Consider the following 15938-nt stretch of genomic DNA (forward strand, 5'->3'; position numbering starts at 1 on the left):
TCTTTCCTCCTATTTTTGGTCCTAAAATATCTCTTTTATAAAATGAGATTTTATAAAATGTACACTTAAGGTACATGACAATTGATATTTTTATGTGGTTCCTTGGCAGCTTAAAAAGTTGATCACTCTATGGTGATCCTCTTCGCTATGGGCAGGGATGGGTATTGCACAGATTTGTAAACCCCAAATATCTATTAATCTCCAACCTAGAAAAATACATACTAAATGGTCAAAAGTTACCAACCTATTTGGAATGAACCTCAGTTAATTAATACAACATTTAAGAAGACGTAAAAAATCATATTTTTCATTCTTGACAGTTCTCTCCATCATAATGATTCATAGTATATCAAATTAGCCATTGCAACTATGGTTAAGTGATTAATGAAAGATTTCTTCATAATCTCTAACAATTTGGCAAGAATGAATTTAATAATAGCAATAAATACAGATGTGGCAACATAAATCAGGGAGGTCCTGGTGCAAACTATTCCCATAGTAGTATTCCTCTCAGCATTCTCATCTGAAATGAACCAAGAAATTAATTATAATGACAATCATAGTAATAAGAAAATATTTCAAAACAAAATTCCTACTTTTGGAAACAATGCTCACTTAACATATAAAAGACTAAAGGAAGATCAAAAGAGAAGGCAATATTTAGAATGAAAATGTGATTCCTGCCTGTACTGGTCTGAAACTTTTATGTACCCCAGAAAAACCATGTTCTTCTAATCCAATCTTGTGGGTGCAGGCTATTGTGGGTGGGATCTTTTGATTAGGTTATTTCCATGAAAATGTGACCCACTCAATTGTGGATGGGACCTTTTGATTAAATTGTTTCCTTGAAGATGTCACCCACCCAACTCAAGGTGGGTCTTAAGCCTTTTACTGGAGCCCTGTGTGAAGGGAATAAAAGACAGAAAACATAGAGCTCAGAGCCTACAAAGACATTTTGAGATGTTAAGCTAAGAGAGGAAATCCACAGTTTGCCCTGGAGAAGCTAAGTGAGGACCCACAGATACTTAGAGACAAAGCCACTGGAATCAAAAGCTGAAAGGCATGAAACGGGACGAAGGACAAGCAGACACCAGCCACAGGCCTTCCTCACTGACAAAGGTGTTCCAGATACTGGCGGCCTTTCTTCAAAGTCAAGGTATCTTTCTCTGGATGCCTTAATTCGACATATTCATAGCCTTAGAACTGCAAATTTGTAACCTAATAAATCCCCTTTGTCAAAGCCAATCCATTTCTGGTATATTGCATTGCAGCAGGATTGGCAAACTGAAACACCAACTTTGTTGAAAAAGTATAGCAAAAGTGGCTTTCCAGGGCGGACCCTCTCAGTCATTGACACTGTGGCACAAGCTTTAGCCCCAAGGAACTTAAAGAAAGAGTAGGCTTAAGACCAAAGGTGTTCTCAGTTCTAGGCAATGTTCCAACCTAGCCTTACGTCTCTTTCTCTAAAGTGGAGGTAGATTCTCCTCCACCCTGCATTCTCTTCTGAACCCCTTCACCTTCCAGCAGCTCCCATCTCAGAAGGAGTTTGCCCAACATGGGCTTTATGATGCACCACTGCTACCCATTGGCTTATGAAAAATGATTGACCCTAGTCCAGAGTACTTACAAAGCTGTATCTCTATGAGGGTCTTGATCCTTTATACAGAGCTAAAAGCAAACACAAAAAGGGTAATAATTTTCCTGCTTTCCCAGAGCCCATAGGTAAACATTTTGAATGCATCAAAAGGGCACAAAGGACCTGTTCATGGACACAGGTCTCACTTCTTTGGCCGTATTGATGCTGTCTATCAAACTTAGAGAAGATATGATTCTTAAATCAGGATTCTTAGGCAGTTTAGTATTTCTTTGTTTGTAGGAAAAATGTGTTTGGGATGGGAACAGGGAATGGGATGAATTTCCACTTGGGAGACATTTTCCCCTAGAACAACACCACATGTTTCAAGGGGAATGCTCTTTCTGGATTATGAATTCTGCCTAGAGCACAAGGGCCTTTTCTTAGAGGCGTTCTACAATATCTGGCCCCCTTTGGCACTGCATCAATTACCAGAGTCAAATGCATGGCGTGAACCTATGCAAGCATATATTCTGAATCATTCTGAGCAACGAGGTCACCGTTCAAACTCAGCCCACTGCAGTTGGGGCATGTGGCTGGGCCTAAGATGTGAGCAGCAGGGACATCTGTTCAATGCAGATCTCTGAATCCAGAGCAGATGTTCCTCCCATTATTTTCTTATTGAACAGAAGTCACCATGGCAACAATAGAGGGAAATTTGAAAGGAAAAAAATTCAACCTCAAAACCCCTATCCTTAACACCACAGCTACTTTCACCCAGTCCTTGTCCATATGCATTTCTATTCTTTTAAAATATACTAATAATATTTGTACAATTTTTATTCCCTTGAACACCTTCTTTTTAGGTCCCATGATACAGAGACCAGATTCAACTTTATACAAAAAGGGCTCCTAACTCTGGCCACTTACATAGCTAGTTGTCTGCCATTATTTAGATGATTTTATTCCTAAATAGTTTGGAATATTTAGATACCTTCATTATTCTTTGTCTTCTGGCAATTAATCCAAAGCACAACGTCAGAAAGACCACAACAGATGCAGCAATAATGGGTTCTATTGGTACAGCTGCAGATTTATCTGTTGGAAATACAAGCAGAGAACAAGAACTAGCATTTATATGTTTCTAATTTATGTTCCAACCATGGTGCCCTGCACTTTACATATGGCATCTTTTAAATTAAATCCTCCCAACAACCCCAAAAGATAAGTATTATTCTCCCCGTTTTACAGATGAGGAGCTAGGGGCCTTGAAAAGTTAGTCACAAAACTAAAAGTCACAGAACTAGAAAGTGGCAGAGGCAGATTTTTGAATACACTCGTGTGTGACAGCATAATTTATTGAAATATGAATAAGTCCTTTCAAGCGGGCAGCCAGAATACTTTGTGCTTTTTTTTCATCCATAATTTTTGCCACACAGAAAGCAGAAGTTGGCTAATGTTAACAGTTCTTCCTGCCATTTGGAAGGCCCAAGAGATAGTGGGAGGTATAACAGTGGGGGGAAGAGACAGGAGGCTTTGAGGGCAAGGCAAGAAAGGGTGGAGAGCCTGCTGGACTAAGAAGGGGACAGAGGTCTGTGGGACCCCGGAGCAGTGAGGATTCTTTGACCTCTACTGTGATAGTGCCGCAAGCAGTGACAAGACTCTACAGGAGGTGGCTGCATGATGCCCCTAGGGAAGTAGGACTCTAAGCACCAACCCTCCCAACCTTGGCAAAGATTTTCATACCTCCCTGAAAGACATGGAAGGACAGAGTCTACTGCTAACTTGGACTAAGAAAGCATCAGCAGCAATCATGACAGCCTGGAAATGAAAGTCTATTCCCTCATTTTCTAAAGACCAGATAAGCTCAGAGCTATTTTACTCATCAGACTCTATGGGTACAGAGACTGTACATGTAAATTTTCCAGGACTTATAAAAATATTTGAGGCCCACAGAAATATATAAAGGCTCCAAAATATGAAGAATGAAATTAATAAATGTTTAATTAATCATCTATACATATAACCTTATGTCAACCATAACAACTGCTAAAAATAATGTTTAAACCTGAAGATCCAAATTAATAATTTATTTATACCAAAATTCAAAGTTTAGACAATTTCTACAAATTCTTTCAAACATTTTACAGTATAAAGTGTATTTAATGTGCTTCATTTCCATATGTTCATTAAGATGCAGTGGGAAATCCTCAAAAGTAAGAGCGTTGAGGCCAACAAAGGTTGACTCTGCCTAAATACCTGGATTCTGATGCCACCTAGGGAGTGGAAGGGGCTCCAATTATCATGGAGATGAAATTTCCCACCCACATGGGTGCTAGGGGTATGGAGTCAGAATTAAGTTAATTTAAAGGAAATGAAGAGTGTAAAAATTATTATAACAATTGATTTTGTCGATTGAAGTGCAGCCAACAAGTATTTACTGAGTGACGGCTGTGTGTCAGGCACTGTGCTCAGCCCTGCAAAGAATAGGACAAACGTGGTCCCTACCTTCAAGTAGCTCATGTTCTAATAGGGGAAACAGACATTAAACAAACAAAAATTACAGACTGAGATAAGTGTCATAAAGGAAACAGGAGGATGAGACAGCTTATGAAGGGTGAAAGGTGTGGAGGAGGAATAGGTAACTTTAGATAAATTTATTTTTAAAGCCTAAGCCCCATCTGCCTTAGGATTATGAAATAGGGTTTATCCCCCCATACCTGGATAATGTACTAACCCATTATACATATATTTTTTTCCTTTGGGTGCTTGGTCTGGGAATCCAACCCGAGTCTCCCGCATGGAAGGTGAGCATTCCACCACCCGGGCACCCTCACCCATGATTTTTTTACTCATTTTCTTCCATTACTTATCCAACTCCTGCTCAGGATAATTTTGAGGAGTAAATGGATTAAGCAACACTCTTGCCCTCTCTTGGCTGTTCTTAAGACTTTTTCTATGAATCATGGTTTTCACCAACCCTCTGGTGAAACTGCTCAATGAGCTTTCTTCTAGTAAGCCCTGGCTCTGTAATGTCCAGCTCTGGTACACACCAAAGGATCTTTACTTTACTGGGGACTCCTTCCACTCGCATACCAAGGACAGACGCCAAAATGAAGGAGAAGCAAACATGAGACAAGAAGGATAAGAAATCAGAGTTCAGTCAAAGGTTGGAAATATTTTTACCAAGCCAAATAAAATGCACCCCTATGTGACAGCTTTCACTCCAAAAACAAGGTGAAATAAATTGCTGACCCATTTGGCTCCCTTTGGATTCCAAGTTTCTGTTGACAGTGACTTTTGCAAGTGCTATTTGCCACAAGTAAGTATAACTGTATCTTTCCCCTTGATCTGTTTTACACTCTCATTTGTGATCAGACATAGTGTTTTTCCCTCTATTCATTATGGTAAAATAATTTCAACACATGGGCTAAATCTCGTGCTTGAGTAAAAAAATCTATGATGTCATACCCAGCTTTGCATGGGCTTCAGATGAAAACGACACCACTGAGCAGTGACGCTGGGCTCATGGCAATTTGGCATTTAGCCTGAAAATCAGCAGCAGAGTGGTTAGGCTTCGCAGGCAGCTGGCAGCCAGGGAAGTAACAAAGTAGGAAAAAAATAAGAGAAACAAGTTGGTTTGGAGGCTTTCCACCCAAAACAGGATTCTGCCCACCTGAAAGCTAAGCTGGCTTCCTGCCTGCTCCATGAGCTAGATGGTTTCTTTCTTTCTTTCTTTTAATGTGACATAAAGCAATTATGATTCCTTCTTAAGCAAAAGGGATGGTATCATTCCCTACTCCCTGAGGGTGGTCTTTAAACCAGCTGGAATGTCATGGCCCGAGGCCCCACCAACAGTGCTTTTGTGATCCTGGTGGAGGTGACTAAGCACCAGCTTGAATGTGCTGTCCCTTCCACTGCTTCCATCCCACGAATACTTGGGTTATTTTTGGGGTGGCTTTTTAAAGCAAGTAGCCCCTGGGCACACTTTCCCCAGGACAAACTACTGAGCCTGCCAAGAATCAACAGTGGACATTCAACTGGCAGCAGCTCCTCCTCTGCATCGGCCACCGTGTTGGAGTCACAGGCTCCCCTGAGCAGAGGAAATAAGAAGCCCTCTAGTCTTATCAGTCAGACACTTTGGCAAGGGTCCACTTGGCTTGTTGGGGCTGGCAAGAACGGCAAGGAGTGGGCACAAGGAGGCAGTGACAACAGGAACATTATTCTGACAAGATATGGGAGCTTCAGCTTGTTTGGCTGCTCTTTGCTTGCTGGCCTACAATCAGGAACTGGGTGCAGAGGCATCGTCTACATCTGCTACATCAGGTATCTCATCTCTCTGTTGGCGTGAGCGAGAATTATGAGATGGAAAATCACTCGGAGCTTCATTTATTCCTTGTTATTTTGAGGCATTAAACCTGGGTAGATGCAACATGAAGCCAAGAGAAAGTTTTTATTCCATTTCTCCCCACTGCCTCTCCTGGTTAGCCTGCAGGTTAGAATTTCAGCCCCAGGTGTGATTTTAGCGATCCACTTTCTAATCTAGTCAGTATCTTTCTCCTCTGTGTGTTTCTTACTTCTCTTCTGTTATTGGGCTAAGAACTCAAAAGTCCAATTCCTACAAAACTTTGTGCCCAAGATAATTCATAGAAATACTCCCCCCTGAAAGCCATCCAGAATTTTTTTTCTGCCCTTTGGTTATAGAAAAATCAATGTCTTACCTGGTATGGGCATAATTCTTCTAAAAGGGAAGACTAGGATTATTAGTGGAAAACTAAGGATGGGGATAATTCTCCTCCCTTTGGAGGTGGATAGTTCTCTAAAGAAAGTCCTCACTGTTAATCATAATTGTCGTGAACTTTATCGTCATCAAAAATATTTATTCAGCCTCTAATCTGAGTTTTGCATTGTGTTGGGTATCACTTAGAAAGACAGTTACCTTCAACAATTAGGTGAAATTCCTTGGTTTCATTGTTTATAGATGAAGTTGCAAAACAGCTGTAGGTTCCGTTGTCAGATTTCTTGACTTTGGTGATTGACAGCCGGAAAGACTCACTCGTCTGTTGTATCTGGTGATGGTTTTTTTCTAAATTCAGGATGCTGTCATTTTTGTACCACATCATTTGAGCCTGCGGGTTGGATTTCACGTTGCAAACCAACTGCACATCGCTGCCTTCCTCAGCTATTTGGAGGTTGTCTCCACTTAGAAGAGGGGGAACTGCAAGACTCAAGCATTTAGATTTAATTATCAGATAAACTGTAATTCACTATCAGTGTTCAAGGTTTTCCTTCCGTTTATCTCATGTAGTTATTCATTCATTTGACAAATATTTATTGAGTACCTACTGTGTGCCAAGCACACAGGGCTAGGAACTGGAGATACAATGGTAAATAAGATAGAGTTCCAAATTTCATAGAAATTTCAATATGGCAGAGAAGGCAAACCACAAAACAAAGATATAATAATGAATGTATGCCAAGAAGTCATTTTATAACCCAATTCAAGACTATAAGCCGTAGGTCCCTGCTCTCTGAGAGTTAATATAGTAAACCAATCTGTGCCAGTGTTAGATAACACAGTAGAATATTAAGAATGCAAGCATTGTTGCCATTTGGCTTAGAGCTCAAATTCCACCTACACCATTTAATGTCATCTTGAGGAATTTACTTAAATCTTAAGGCCTCAGTTTCCTCGTCTGAAAACATGATAATAACATCTACCTCACAAGTTTTTATGAAGATTAAAATGGGCTGATCCCTGTAAAAAATTTGCCACAATGCTAGCTGCTAATATTGTTGTGGTGTTGGCAGTTGGTTAGTTTTGAGGCCCCCTTATATTCTCTGTTTTTTTATCTTACCTACTCAAATTTACCCTGGCCACATTTACTGATGCATATTTGCATTTTCTCAGTGAGCCTCTAGAACTAACTTCCTCCCAGAAGGTGTTCCATTCATGGAAACGCTGGCATTCGTGAAAGGTGCATGTGAACTTCATATCTCTGTGCAAACAACTTCTCACTTCCTCCATGATAAAGGGAGTTAATCAAATGCACTTGTCCTCACCAAGTAATTCCAATCCTCACCCGCCGCAAAGGCTTTCCAACATCTAGGGGAAGAAATGGCTGAGTTGAATGTCCCCTTTTCTCTGTGCCTCTTGCATTTTCTAGCAAAACTGCAGAAGAATAAAATAATGGCCGAAGTGCAGGCAATAGGGAAAGAGGAAGAGGAGGAGGGGAAAAGGAGCTTGTAAAATCTGCACACTGAATAATTAGACCCTGAGTAGGCTGTGCTATTAATAACTCTCTCAGAAGAATGACATTTTGTTTCTCTTTGGAATGAGCTTGAATTCTGTATCCATATCCAACAAGGATGTTATATGGCATTCAGATAGTGGTAAGGTATTCAGATATGTAGGAAGCTGTTACAATAGAGAACATAATTGCCAGTGACATCTGTGAACAGGTCCTATTAGTTATTCTTTTTATTTAACTATTTAAAATTAAATTTTCAGGACATAATTCATGTACGTAAGCTGTACAAGAATATTCTGTTTTTAAAAATTAGTACATTTCAGATAAAGCTGAAGTCCTGTTTGACTCCAGCCTTGTCACCTCCTGACCCCCACCCCCAGAGACACTCACTGCTGTGAGTTTGGTGTAAATCCTTCCAGATCTTCTTTTTATTTATTTATTATTATTATTATTATTTTTTGCATGGGCAGGCACCAGGAATCAAACCTGGGACTACGGCATGGCAGGTGAGAACTCTGCCTGCTGAGCCACTGTGGCCCGCGCCAGATCTTTTTAAAAAAAGTTTTCTATTCATATGGTGTACCCATAGGAAATATATTGCATTGTTCCAGTGGGGAGGGTTTACATAAAGGACTGCATTCTCTCAATAATTTGCACATTTTTGAGATATATTCACATTCTACCATACAGATGACCCCTGTGTTCCTTCCAATTTCTCCCTATGGAAATGAAAACCTGTATCCTGTGAATATGATCCTTTGCATATTGGCTCCAGATAACTTGTTTTGAGATTCATAGGTCCACAGCTAGAAGAGAATGTTTTGCACTTTAATATTGTTTAAGGTGATGAGTGTAATTGCCAAGTTGACAAGGGGTGGACATATAGTAGTTAGATTCCAGTGTCAACTTGGCCAGGTGAAGGTGCTTAGTTCTATTGCTGTGGACACCAGCCAATGGCATGTGAACCTCATCTGTTGCTGATTACCCTCTTTTTAGAATCCTATAGTATAAAAATACATGATTCTTTAATCATATTCAATTAATGGGTTGTTTTCTTTTTTTTGTTTGTTTGTTTGTATGCTGTATGGAGGATATCACATTTCATTCTTTTTCTATGTGAGTATCCTCTTGTTTCAGCACCGTTTATTGAATTTTTGTTTGGTTGGTTTTTTTGTTTGTTCGTTTGTTTGCGAGTGCATGGGCCGGAAATTGAACCCGGATCTCCCACATAGCAGGCAAGAATTCTACCACTGAACTACTCTTTCAGCACCAGTTATTTTCATTTTTAAAATGTTAGCGATACTAAGATAAAAATCCTTGCATATATCTCTTTACGTACCTGTGCGTGTGTTTCTCTAAGATTAATATCTAGAAGTAGAAGTGCTAAGTGCTGGGTCCTAAGGTAGGCTTCCTTTAAATTTTAATTAGATAGTAAATTAAATTTTGATAGATGTTACAAAAGAGGTGGTCCCAATTTATTCTTTCCGGAGCAACGTTTCTCCACGCCTCCCTCCAACATTATATTATCAAACTTCCACTTAGTTCTTGATCTGCTATTTAAAATTTTATTTACAAATTTATTATTTATGATGATAATACTTGCTTTGGATTATACATGTAATTATTCACACTGATTAATAAGTTTGGTCAGTTATTGTCACTATGAGTCGCTGCCCAATTGGTTAACAACAGTGCTATTTAGGAGGTTTTTATAAAGGTGAATCTTAAAAAGTGGACTCAGACTGGAAAACGGCAAACTATTTTTTTAAACAGTCCGAACATGTTATTGGTATTTCTGCCATGTCTGCTTAAGAAGTTCAGTGGGAAGAGCACCGAATTAGGACCTGGGGATTTGTGTTATTAACTCTATCTGTGATTTGGGCTTCCCCTCTGGGCCTCAGTTTCCTCAGCTGTCATTTTATAAGGCTGGACTACAAGTCCTCCAAGTTCCCACTCATAGTCTCAGATTCTGTCAAAGTAACCCAGAAGGTTGTTTGCTAAAAATCACATTTTATCAATTCGGAGAAAATAAAAAACAAAACTTCTTCACCCAAGAAATACAAATGATTTCCTCTGGAAACTCAAGCTGCATGATGCCAGCAATTTCCAGATCTGGGTTTCTTGGCATTTTTTCTGCCTTCCTATTTTAAGAGCAACGGTAGCAATTTTTCAAAGAAAAGTTTGCTGAGCTCATTGAGGTCCAATGGCTTTGATTTTTTATTGCTAGATTCCAAGTCCAGAATTCTTTTTACCAAATCGTTTCATGCCATCATCCTACCTGGCATCATTCCACACCACACTTTCCTCATGCAGAACCATCTCTCCACCCAAACACTACATAGTATCATTTGAGAGACCCCTACCTCTACACAGTTCCACCAGTGTGTTACTAATACTTGAAATACAACCATCGGAGAGCTTCACCTTTTTGAGTTTTAAGGTGATTTTAGAAGATACCTAGTGAGGGAGAGGAATCAGAGGAGAAGGAGGTATAATAGAAAAAACAGGATTTAACAAGCGAGTATGATTGCTGAATCACTATATTAAAAATCTAAGGTGGTGGGCGGGCCACGGTGGCTCAGCAGGCAGAGCTCTCGCCTGCCATGCCGGAGACCCGGGTTCGATTCTGGTGCCTGCCCATGCAAAAAGAAAAAAAAACTAAGGTGGTAGAACTCTGGGGTCTGTTCTGTAACCTTGTTGTAGTGTGCTTTGAAAATTATTCCTTTTTTTTTTTCTGCCTTGTATATATGTTATACTTACAATAAAAAAAAAAGATCCCTAATGAAATTCTTTCTAAGTGGAACAAAAAAGCTAGAAACCACAAAAGAAAATATTGCTATTCTTAATATATAAATGTTAAATATATACAAATATAATATATAAATATATGTGTCAGAAAAAGAACTGTAAAAAATAAGTGGGAAAAAGTAAATAAAGAAAAAACTAATAAAAAAAAAGATAAGTGGGGTTCGTTTCCTGACCATGCACCAAAGAATTTTTTTTTTAAGTGGGGGAATATTTACAATCCAAATAAAGGGCTAATTTCCATAATTCACAAAGCCCTTATCCAAATCAATAGGGCGAGCAGCCCAATAGAAAAATGGGTAAAGAGCGATGAGTAGGCATTTCACAGGGGAAAAAATCATAGGCAATACATTTATGAAAAGGTGATCTTCACTCTTAAAAATGAAATAAAATTTCAAATCAGACTGGCAAATCCTCAGGGCTTTGGGATACTCAGTGTCTGTGAGGGTGTGGGGAAATAGGCATTCTCACATCTTGTTGAGGAAGTATAAATCGGGTCATCCAGCAAATGTTAAAATGCACATACTCTCGGGCCCTAGGCTCCAGCCACCCCTGGGTGTGGCACGGACAGCACAGAGTGGTTAGCAGTTCCTTTCCCCACACTCACAAGTGACATTCAGCACCACCGAGATGGACACCGACTGATCCCCCTGCAGCTTGCAGGTAAAGGTGACTCCGTTGTCATCTTCGCTGATGGAAGAGACACACACAGAGCTGGAGTTGATTTTGTTCTCAGCTTTCAAATCCACTCTCTTCGTTTCTCGGTACCACAGAAGTTCTTCCTCTCTGGTGTGGTTTTGAACAGCACATTTCAGAGACTCTTGAAAGCCAGGCTCAGTGTCCAGGATATAGTTCGCGGTTTTACCATTCACAGTTAAGACAGTACCTAGGAGTACAGGAAGAAACGAATGAGACATACAGCGTAAATGACCTGGAGGTCCATCCACAGGGGTTCGGTTAAATAAATTATGTTGCATCAATACACTGAAAGCCTCGGCGACAATTAAAAGTAATCATATTGATTAATATGATCTGCAAGGAAAAAGTTTCATAATGTATTTTTTTACATATATAGTCAGTAATCATAATGTATTATTAACTAAAAAAAGAATAGGGTTAAAAGAGTGGCTCCCAAATTTTGCTGCACGTTGGAATCACCCAGGGTTCTTGAAAAACATGCTCGTGCCTGACTCCCATCCTCAGTTTTTAATTGATATGTGCAGTGAAGTCTAAGAACCATTGAATTAGAAAACAGGATGAAGAGAATGATCCCATTTTTGTTTATATATATTCATGGGGAAAAGTCTTGGGAAAAAAATCCTATATATATTAATAGGATTGATCAAAATAGAGAAAGAAAAGTGAAGAAATACTTACCAGATTTAAATTGATTTCTTCAACTAAGGGGGTGGGAATGGGGAAATAGAAAGGAAAAAAGACTGCAAGAAAATGGAAAAATGCTTAAGACATAAAATTAAATGAAAAAGCAGAATGTAAATCACACCTCTGATAATTAATGCGATGGAATATGCACAAGGACAAGAACTGCCTTGCAAACACTTTTTTGATTAGATGATGGGATTGCAGACAGATTGGATCTTGCATTTTTGATGTTTTAATGTTTTTGGCGGTAAATAAAATTTAAAAATTTAAAGAGCTGTGCTCTGTGGAGTGAATGGGCTGTTGTGGGGTGGTTGGTCAAGATACATGGCAGTTTATTTTCAATTCTGATTTCTAGAAACTCATTCATTGCATAGTAACATAACTAAATTTCAGGTTTTGTGTTTCTGGCTCAGAAGCAAGTAACAAAGAAAAGGGTTAAAATAGTGGCTACCAAATTTTGCCCCCTTCCTCATCCCATGTAACATTTGTTAATATGCTCCATAAACACATTAAGTTTTCTTTTTAAAACACCAACTATTAGTGAAGATAATGTAATTGCTGCCTAGCATTTTTTTTTTTTTGATCTGTAAAACTATATATCAAAATGTTGAGTAGTTATCTTTGGATAATGGAATTTGGGCTGATTTTTACTTTTTCTTTTCTCTTTGGTACACTGTCTAATTTATTTGTAAATGGCTTGGCATTACTTTTGAAATCAGAGGTACAGAAAGCTACTTCCAAGAAATGGGACAGGTACAGGAAAGATTTTCTTGTAACTGATGTGTTCAAACATACAGTTGTCAGAAGATTATTTTGGCAGGATTAATAATGAAACACATCAATATGTAGAAAACACTGATAGTGGCTCTGGAAATAATAGAATACTTTGCCTTGTCTTATGATATCAGTACCAAAACCAAAAACCTTCCTGTTCAATTTTGTATTGTTACCTGATTTCTGTACTCTGAGCCATGCCAAGTGCATACTTAGTCCGATTTGGATGTTAGAATGTACCCTCTGCCCGATGATGATTTTTAAACCTGGAATTTTTTTTTTTTGCAATTGAAAGTGACCAGAAAACAATATTAACTTACTCATCATCCCATATGGCAGAAATAAAATCTTTACGAAAAGAAATCTGCACATTTGTATTAGGCTACTGTTCTTCCGTGCCATCTTTAGTGAATTCAAATCAATCTGCTGGAAAAAGAAAAGAATGCAGTTGGTTCTGTACTTTGGTCTACACAGAGCTTGTGAACTTTTCTCTTGTCAAATAAAGTCCCAGATGAGTCATCCCAGCTTCTAGTGGTACTTCTTTCAGTTTTTAATTAAACAACGTTGTTTTCGCTAAGTTCAAAGCACTTTTCGAATTGAGGAATTTTTTTAAGGCAACAAAAAGAAACAGCAAAGAAACGGGCTATGTGACCTAGGGCAGCGCTGGGGAAGAGAAAACCAATCTTCCCTATAGAAATTGGTAGAATGTCATTTTAAAAGTAAGAGAAACAAGACTCGTTTCATTCTCCAAAAGCCCCTTACTGAACAAAGTAATTCTTGTTTTGAAAGTCTCTCCTGGGTTGTTTTTGCAAAGTTGCTCTCTGCTGAGAGAATTTTTAAGATTATCCCAAATCCTATGGATTCGAATGGTGTGTACCTTAGAAAAAATTCGGTCTCAACCTGGCCTCTGTTCTTAAGTGATGTTGATCTTTTTGCTTTCCCCATCCTTCCACTACTGCCTCCCTCATAACACCCCTTCCCCTTAACCCAGTATGGATTAAAAATAATAATAGGAAAGACCTCCTTTCTCCCTTCTTCTTACTTTTGCACCTGGCATTGGCCTCCCTAAGATGTTCTCCACTTCCATCTGGGAAAAGCATACGGCATCTTTTGAAAATTTATTTTCAAAATCACTACCATGAATATAATATAAACACACATGGACTGTTTTCTATGGGACAGGCACTGTGCTAAACACTTTACATTATTTCAACCTCAAACCTCACAATAACCCCTCTTGAGATAGTTTCTGAAGGTTTAGAGAAATTATGTAACTTGCCCAAGATTCCAAAGACAGTAAATGTCAAAGTCAGGATTCGAACTCAGGTCTTCCAAGACCATACCCTTACCTTACGCCCTAGATTAACATTCTCTTCTCTTAAGAATCCATCATTGATCCCTTTCCACCCCTGGCCACTCCACAGACCTTACTAACTTGGAGTTGTAGCCTCTGAACAAGAGTACTGACTTTTCAGGACCTGCAATGCTACTGTGACTTCAGAGCTGCTCTGCTCCCTCCCTGCCCCAGGCCTGTTCTGACAGGAGCAGCTTTGGTTCCTGCCAGGCTCACCCTTTTCTTGCAGGTATGCCTGCTTCAATCTCTCAATAAGGCACAGTTAGTATTTATATCACCTCTTTTGTAATTTTGAATTTACATTGAAAAGATTTCTATCACAGTGTTGTAACAGTAAAGAATTTTGGAATTCAGCCAGAATTGTCTCGAGCAGTGTACATTATAGGTGGCTCTATAAAAACTGAGAGTATGGGCCTCTCGGCAGAACTCACTCCACCTTATTAAGGAGAAAGATTGATGTCTCCTTTTTCCTTCCACCCCGCCAAGACAGCAACTTTCCACAATGAATTTCCCTTACCTGACCTGTCTTTAATTTTTACACCTCACTGCTTTCTATACAAGGCAAAGTCTTACCACTTACCTGCTGAGCTCCGAAAAGTTTGACTTCCTTGGTCAACTGTTTCTCTGTATGGGAACCCAGAATCCTTTCCCTGTTACCCTCCTTTTATGATAGAATTTAAACACTTTATGACACTATGGTCAAGTGAATAAGATACATTGGGTTCAAAGTCTGTTTCCCTTTATAGATTCTTAGAGAAGACAGCAATTGGAAAAGACATCTTAAGGTCTAAGTTTGCATATTTACTTAGATTACTAGGTGGGGCCAGATATTACTAACAGGAATGTAGTAGCTGTTTCAAGAAAGCCTGACCTTGTGCAAAAATGCATAGCAAGTTTCACTGAATATCGTCATACGCAAGTTAGATGGCCGTACTTTTGATAATCTGACAGCCTGGGAATTGCGATGGGGCAAGTCCAAGGAGAGTTTTGTCTTACGCAGCAATCAAAACACCGGAAGATTCCACTCAACTTTAATAATGCTGGAAAAGTTTCCCTACTATGGGTAACCCAAGCCACTGTGTAAGCTCTTCTAAGCTAGGCATAGCAGGGGGAAGTTTTATTCCCTTGAGGCTCTCCCTTGGTTGGAGGAATCTTGCATTATCGTTCAAGACTTAGAAAGTAGGGCTAACATTTTTTTCTTAGTAAAAATACAAATACGTTTACAGTGTTGTAACAATTTTACCTGACAGGTCCTCCTACTCACATTTATACAAGAATAGAATAGGATATTTGTGGTCATCCTTACATTTCAGCACCCTAGTTAAGCACACCAGAGATCTGCTTTTTACTAGCAGCAAGTTATTTAAATTCCCCGAGGTTCAGGTTCTTCATTCTCACAATGATAATAACAATAGTCCATCCACACAGAGTCACTGTGAGGACGAAATGAAATAAAACGTGTAAAGCTGCCACACAGTAAGCTCTTAATTAAGCAGATATCTTTATTATTAATACATGTGGGCAGAGCAGAAAAATAGACACAGCCTCACTGTAACATTATATAGTAAGATCATAGTTAAAAACATCTCCTGTGGGCTGGGTTGTAGGTTTGCTTGTTCTCTATGGATCCAGCAGCAGTGTGTTTTATTGCTACTATTTTAAATAAATTTAGCAATGGACTCGTGTCTTGGTTTGGGTTTCCTCCAAAGCAGACCGTGAGATAAACCTTCGGGTGCAAGAAGTTTATTTAAGAGATGAGCTCAGGAAGCACAATAAGGAAGTAAGGCAGGGAAGGGAG

At 39.1% G+C, this 15938-nt stretch overlaps 1 protein-coding gene across 3 annotated transcripts; it reads right to left on the minus strand.

Annotated features, from left to right (window-relative positions):
• Positions 1–409: 409 nt before the first annotated feature.
• TMIGD1 (transmembrane and immunoglobulin domain containing 1) lies at positions 410–14814 on the minus strand. 3 transcript variants are annotated; one of them, XM_077165419.1, is made up of 7 exons: positions 14721–14814; positions 13107–13212; positions 11237–11515; positions 6513–6791; positions 2568–2671; positions 1628–1668; positions 410–523 (listed from the first exon to the last, which is right to left on the minus strand). In XM_077165419.1, exons 2-7 carry the CDS (start codon positions 13186–13188, stop codon positions 520–522), a joined length of 789 nt encoding a protein of 262 aa, XP_077021534.1. In that variant the 5' UTR covers positions 13189–13212; positions 14721–14814; the 3' UTR covers positions 410–519. The 3 variants fall into 3 exon arrangements, with proteins under 3 accessions (XP_077021534.1, XP_077021535.1, XP_077021536.1); XM_077165420.1 differs by having other exon boundaries at positions 13107–13209; positions 14721–14777; XM_077165421.1 differs by lacking the exons at positions 410–523; positions 1628–1668; positions 2568–2671 and adding an exon at positions 3749–5991.
• Positions 14815–15938: the final 1124 nt, after the last annotated feature.

Source organism: Tamandua tetradactyla, chromosome 6, assembly GCF_023851605.1.
Source record: "Tamandua tetradactyla isolate mTamTet1 chromosome 6, mTamTet1.pri, whole genome shotgun sequence".
NCBI lineage: Eukaryota > Metazoa > Chordata > Mammalia > Pilosa > Myrmecophagidae > Tamandua > Tamandua tetradactyla.

Excerpts from the sequence above, each read along its gene's own strand:
- TMIGD1 (XM_077165419.1), bottom strand. The coding sequence starts at position 13,188 with ATGGCACGGAAGAACAGTAGCCTAATACAAATGTGCAGATTTCTTTTC. Across the intron at positions 2,672-6,512 it reads ATTTCACCTAATTGTTGAAG|ATAAATCTGCAGCTGTACCA; the intron begins GTAACTGTCTTT and ends TATTTCCAACAG. Across the intron at positions 1,669-2,567 it reads GAAGACAAAGAATAATGAAG|CTCTGTATAAAGGATCAAGA; the intron begins GTATCTAAATAT and ends GTTTGCTTTTAG.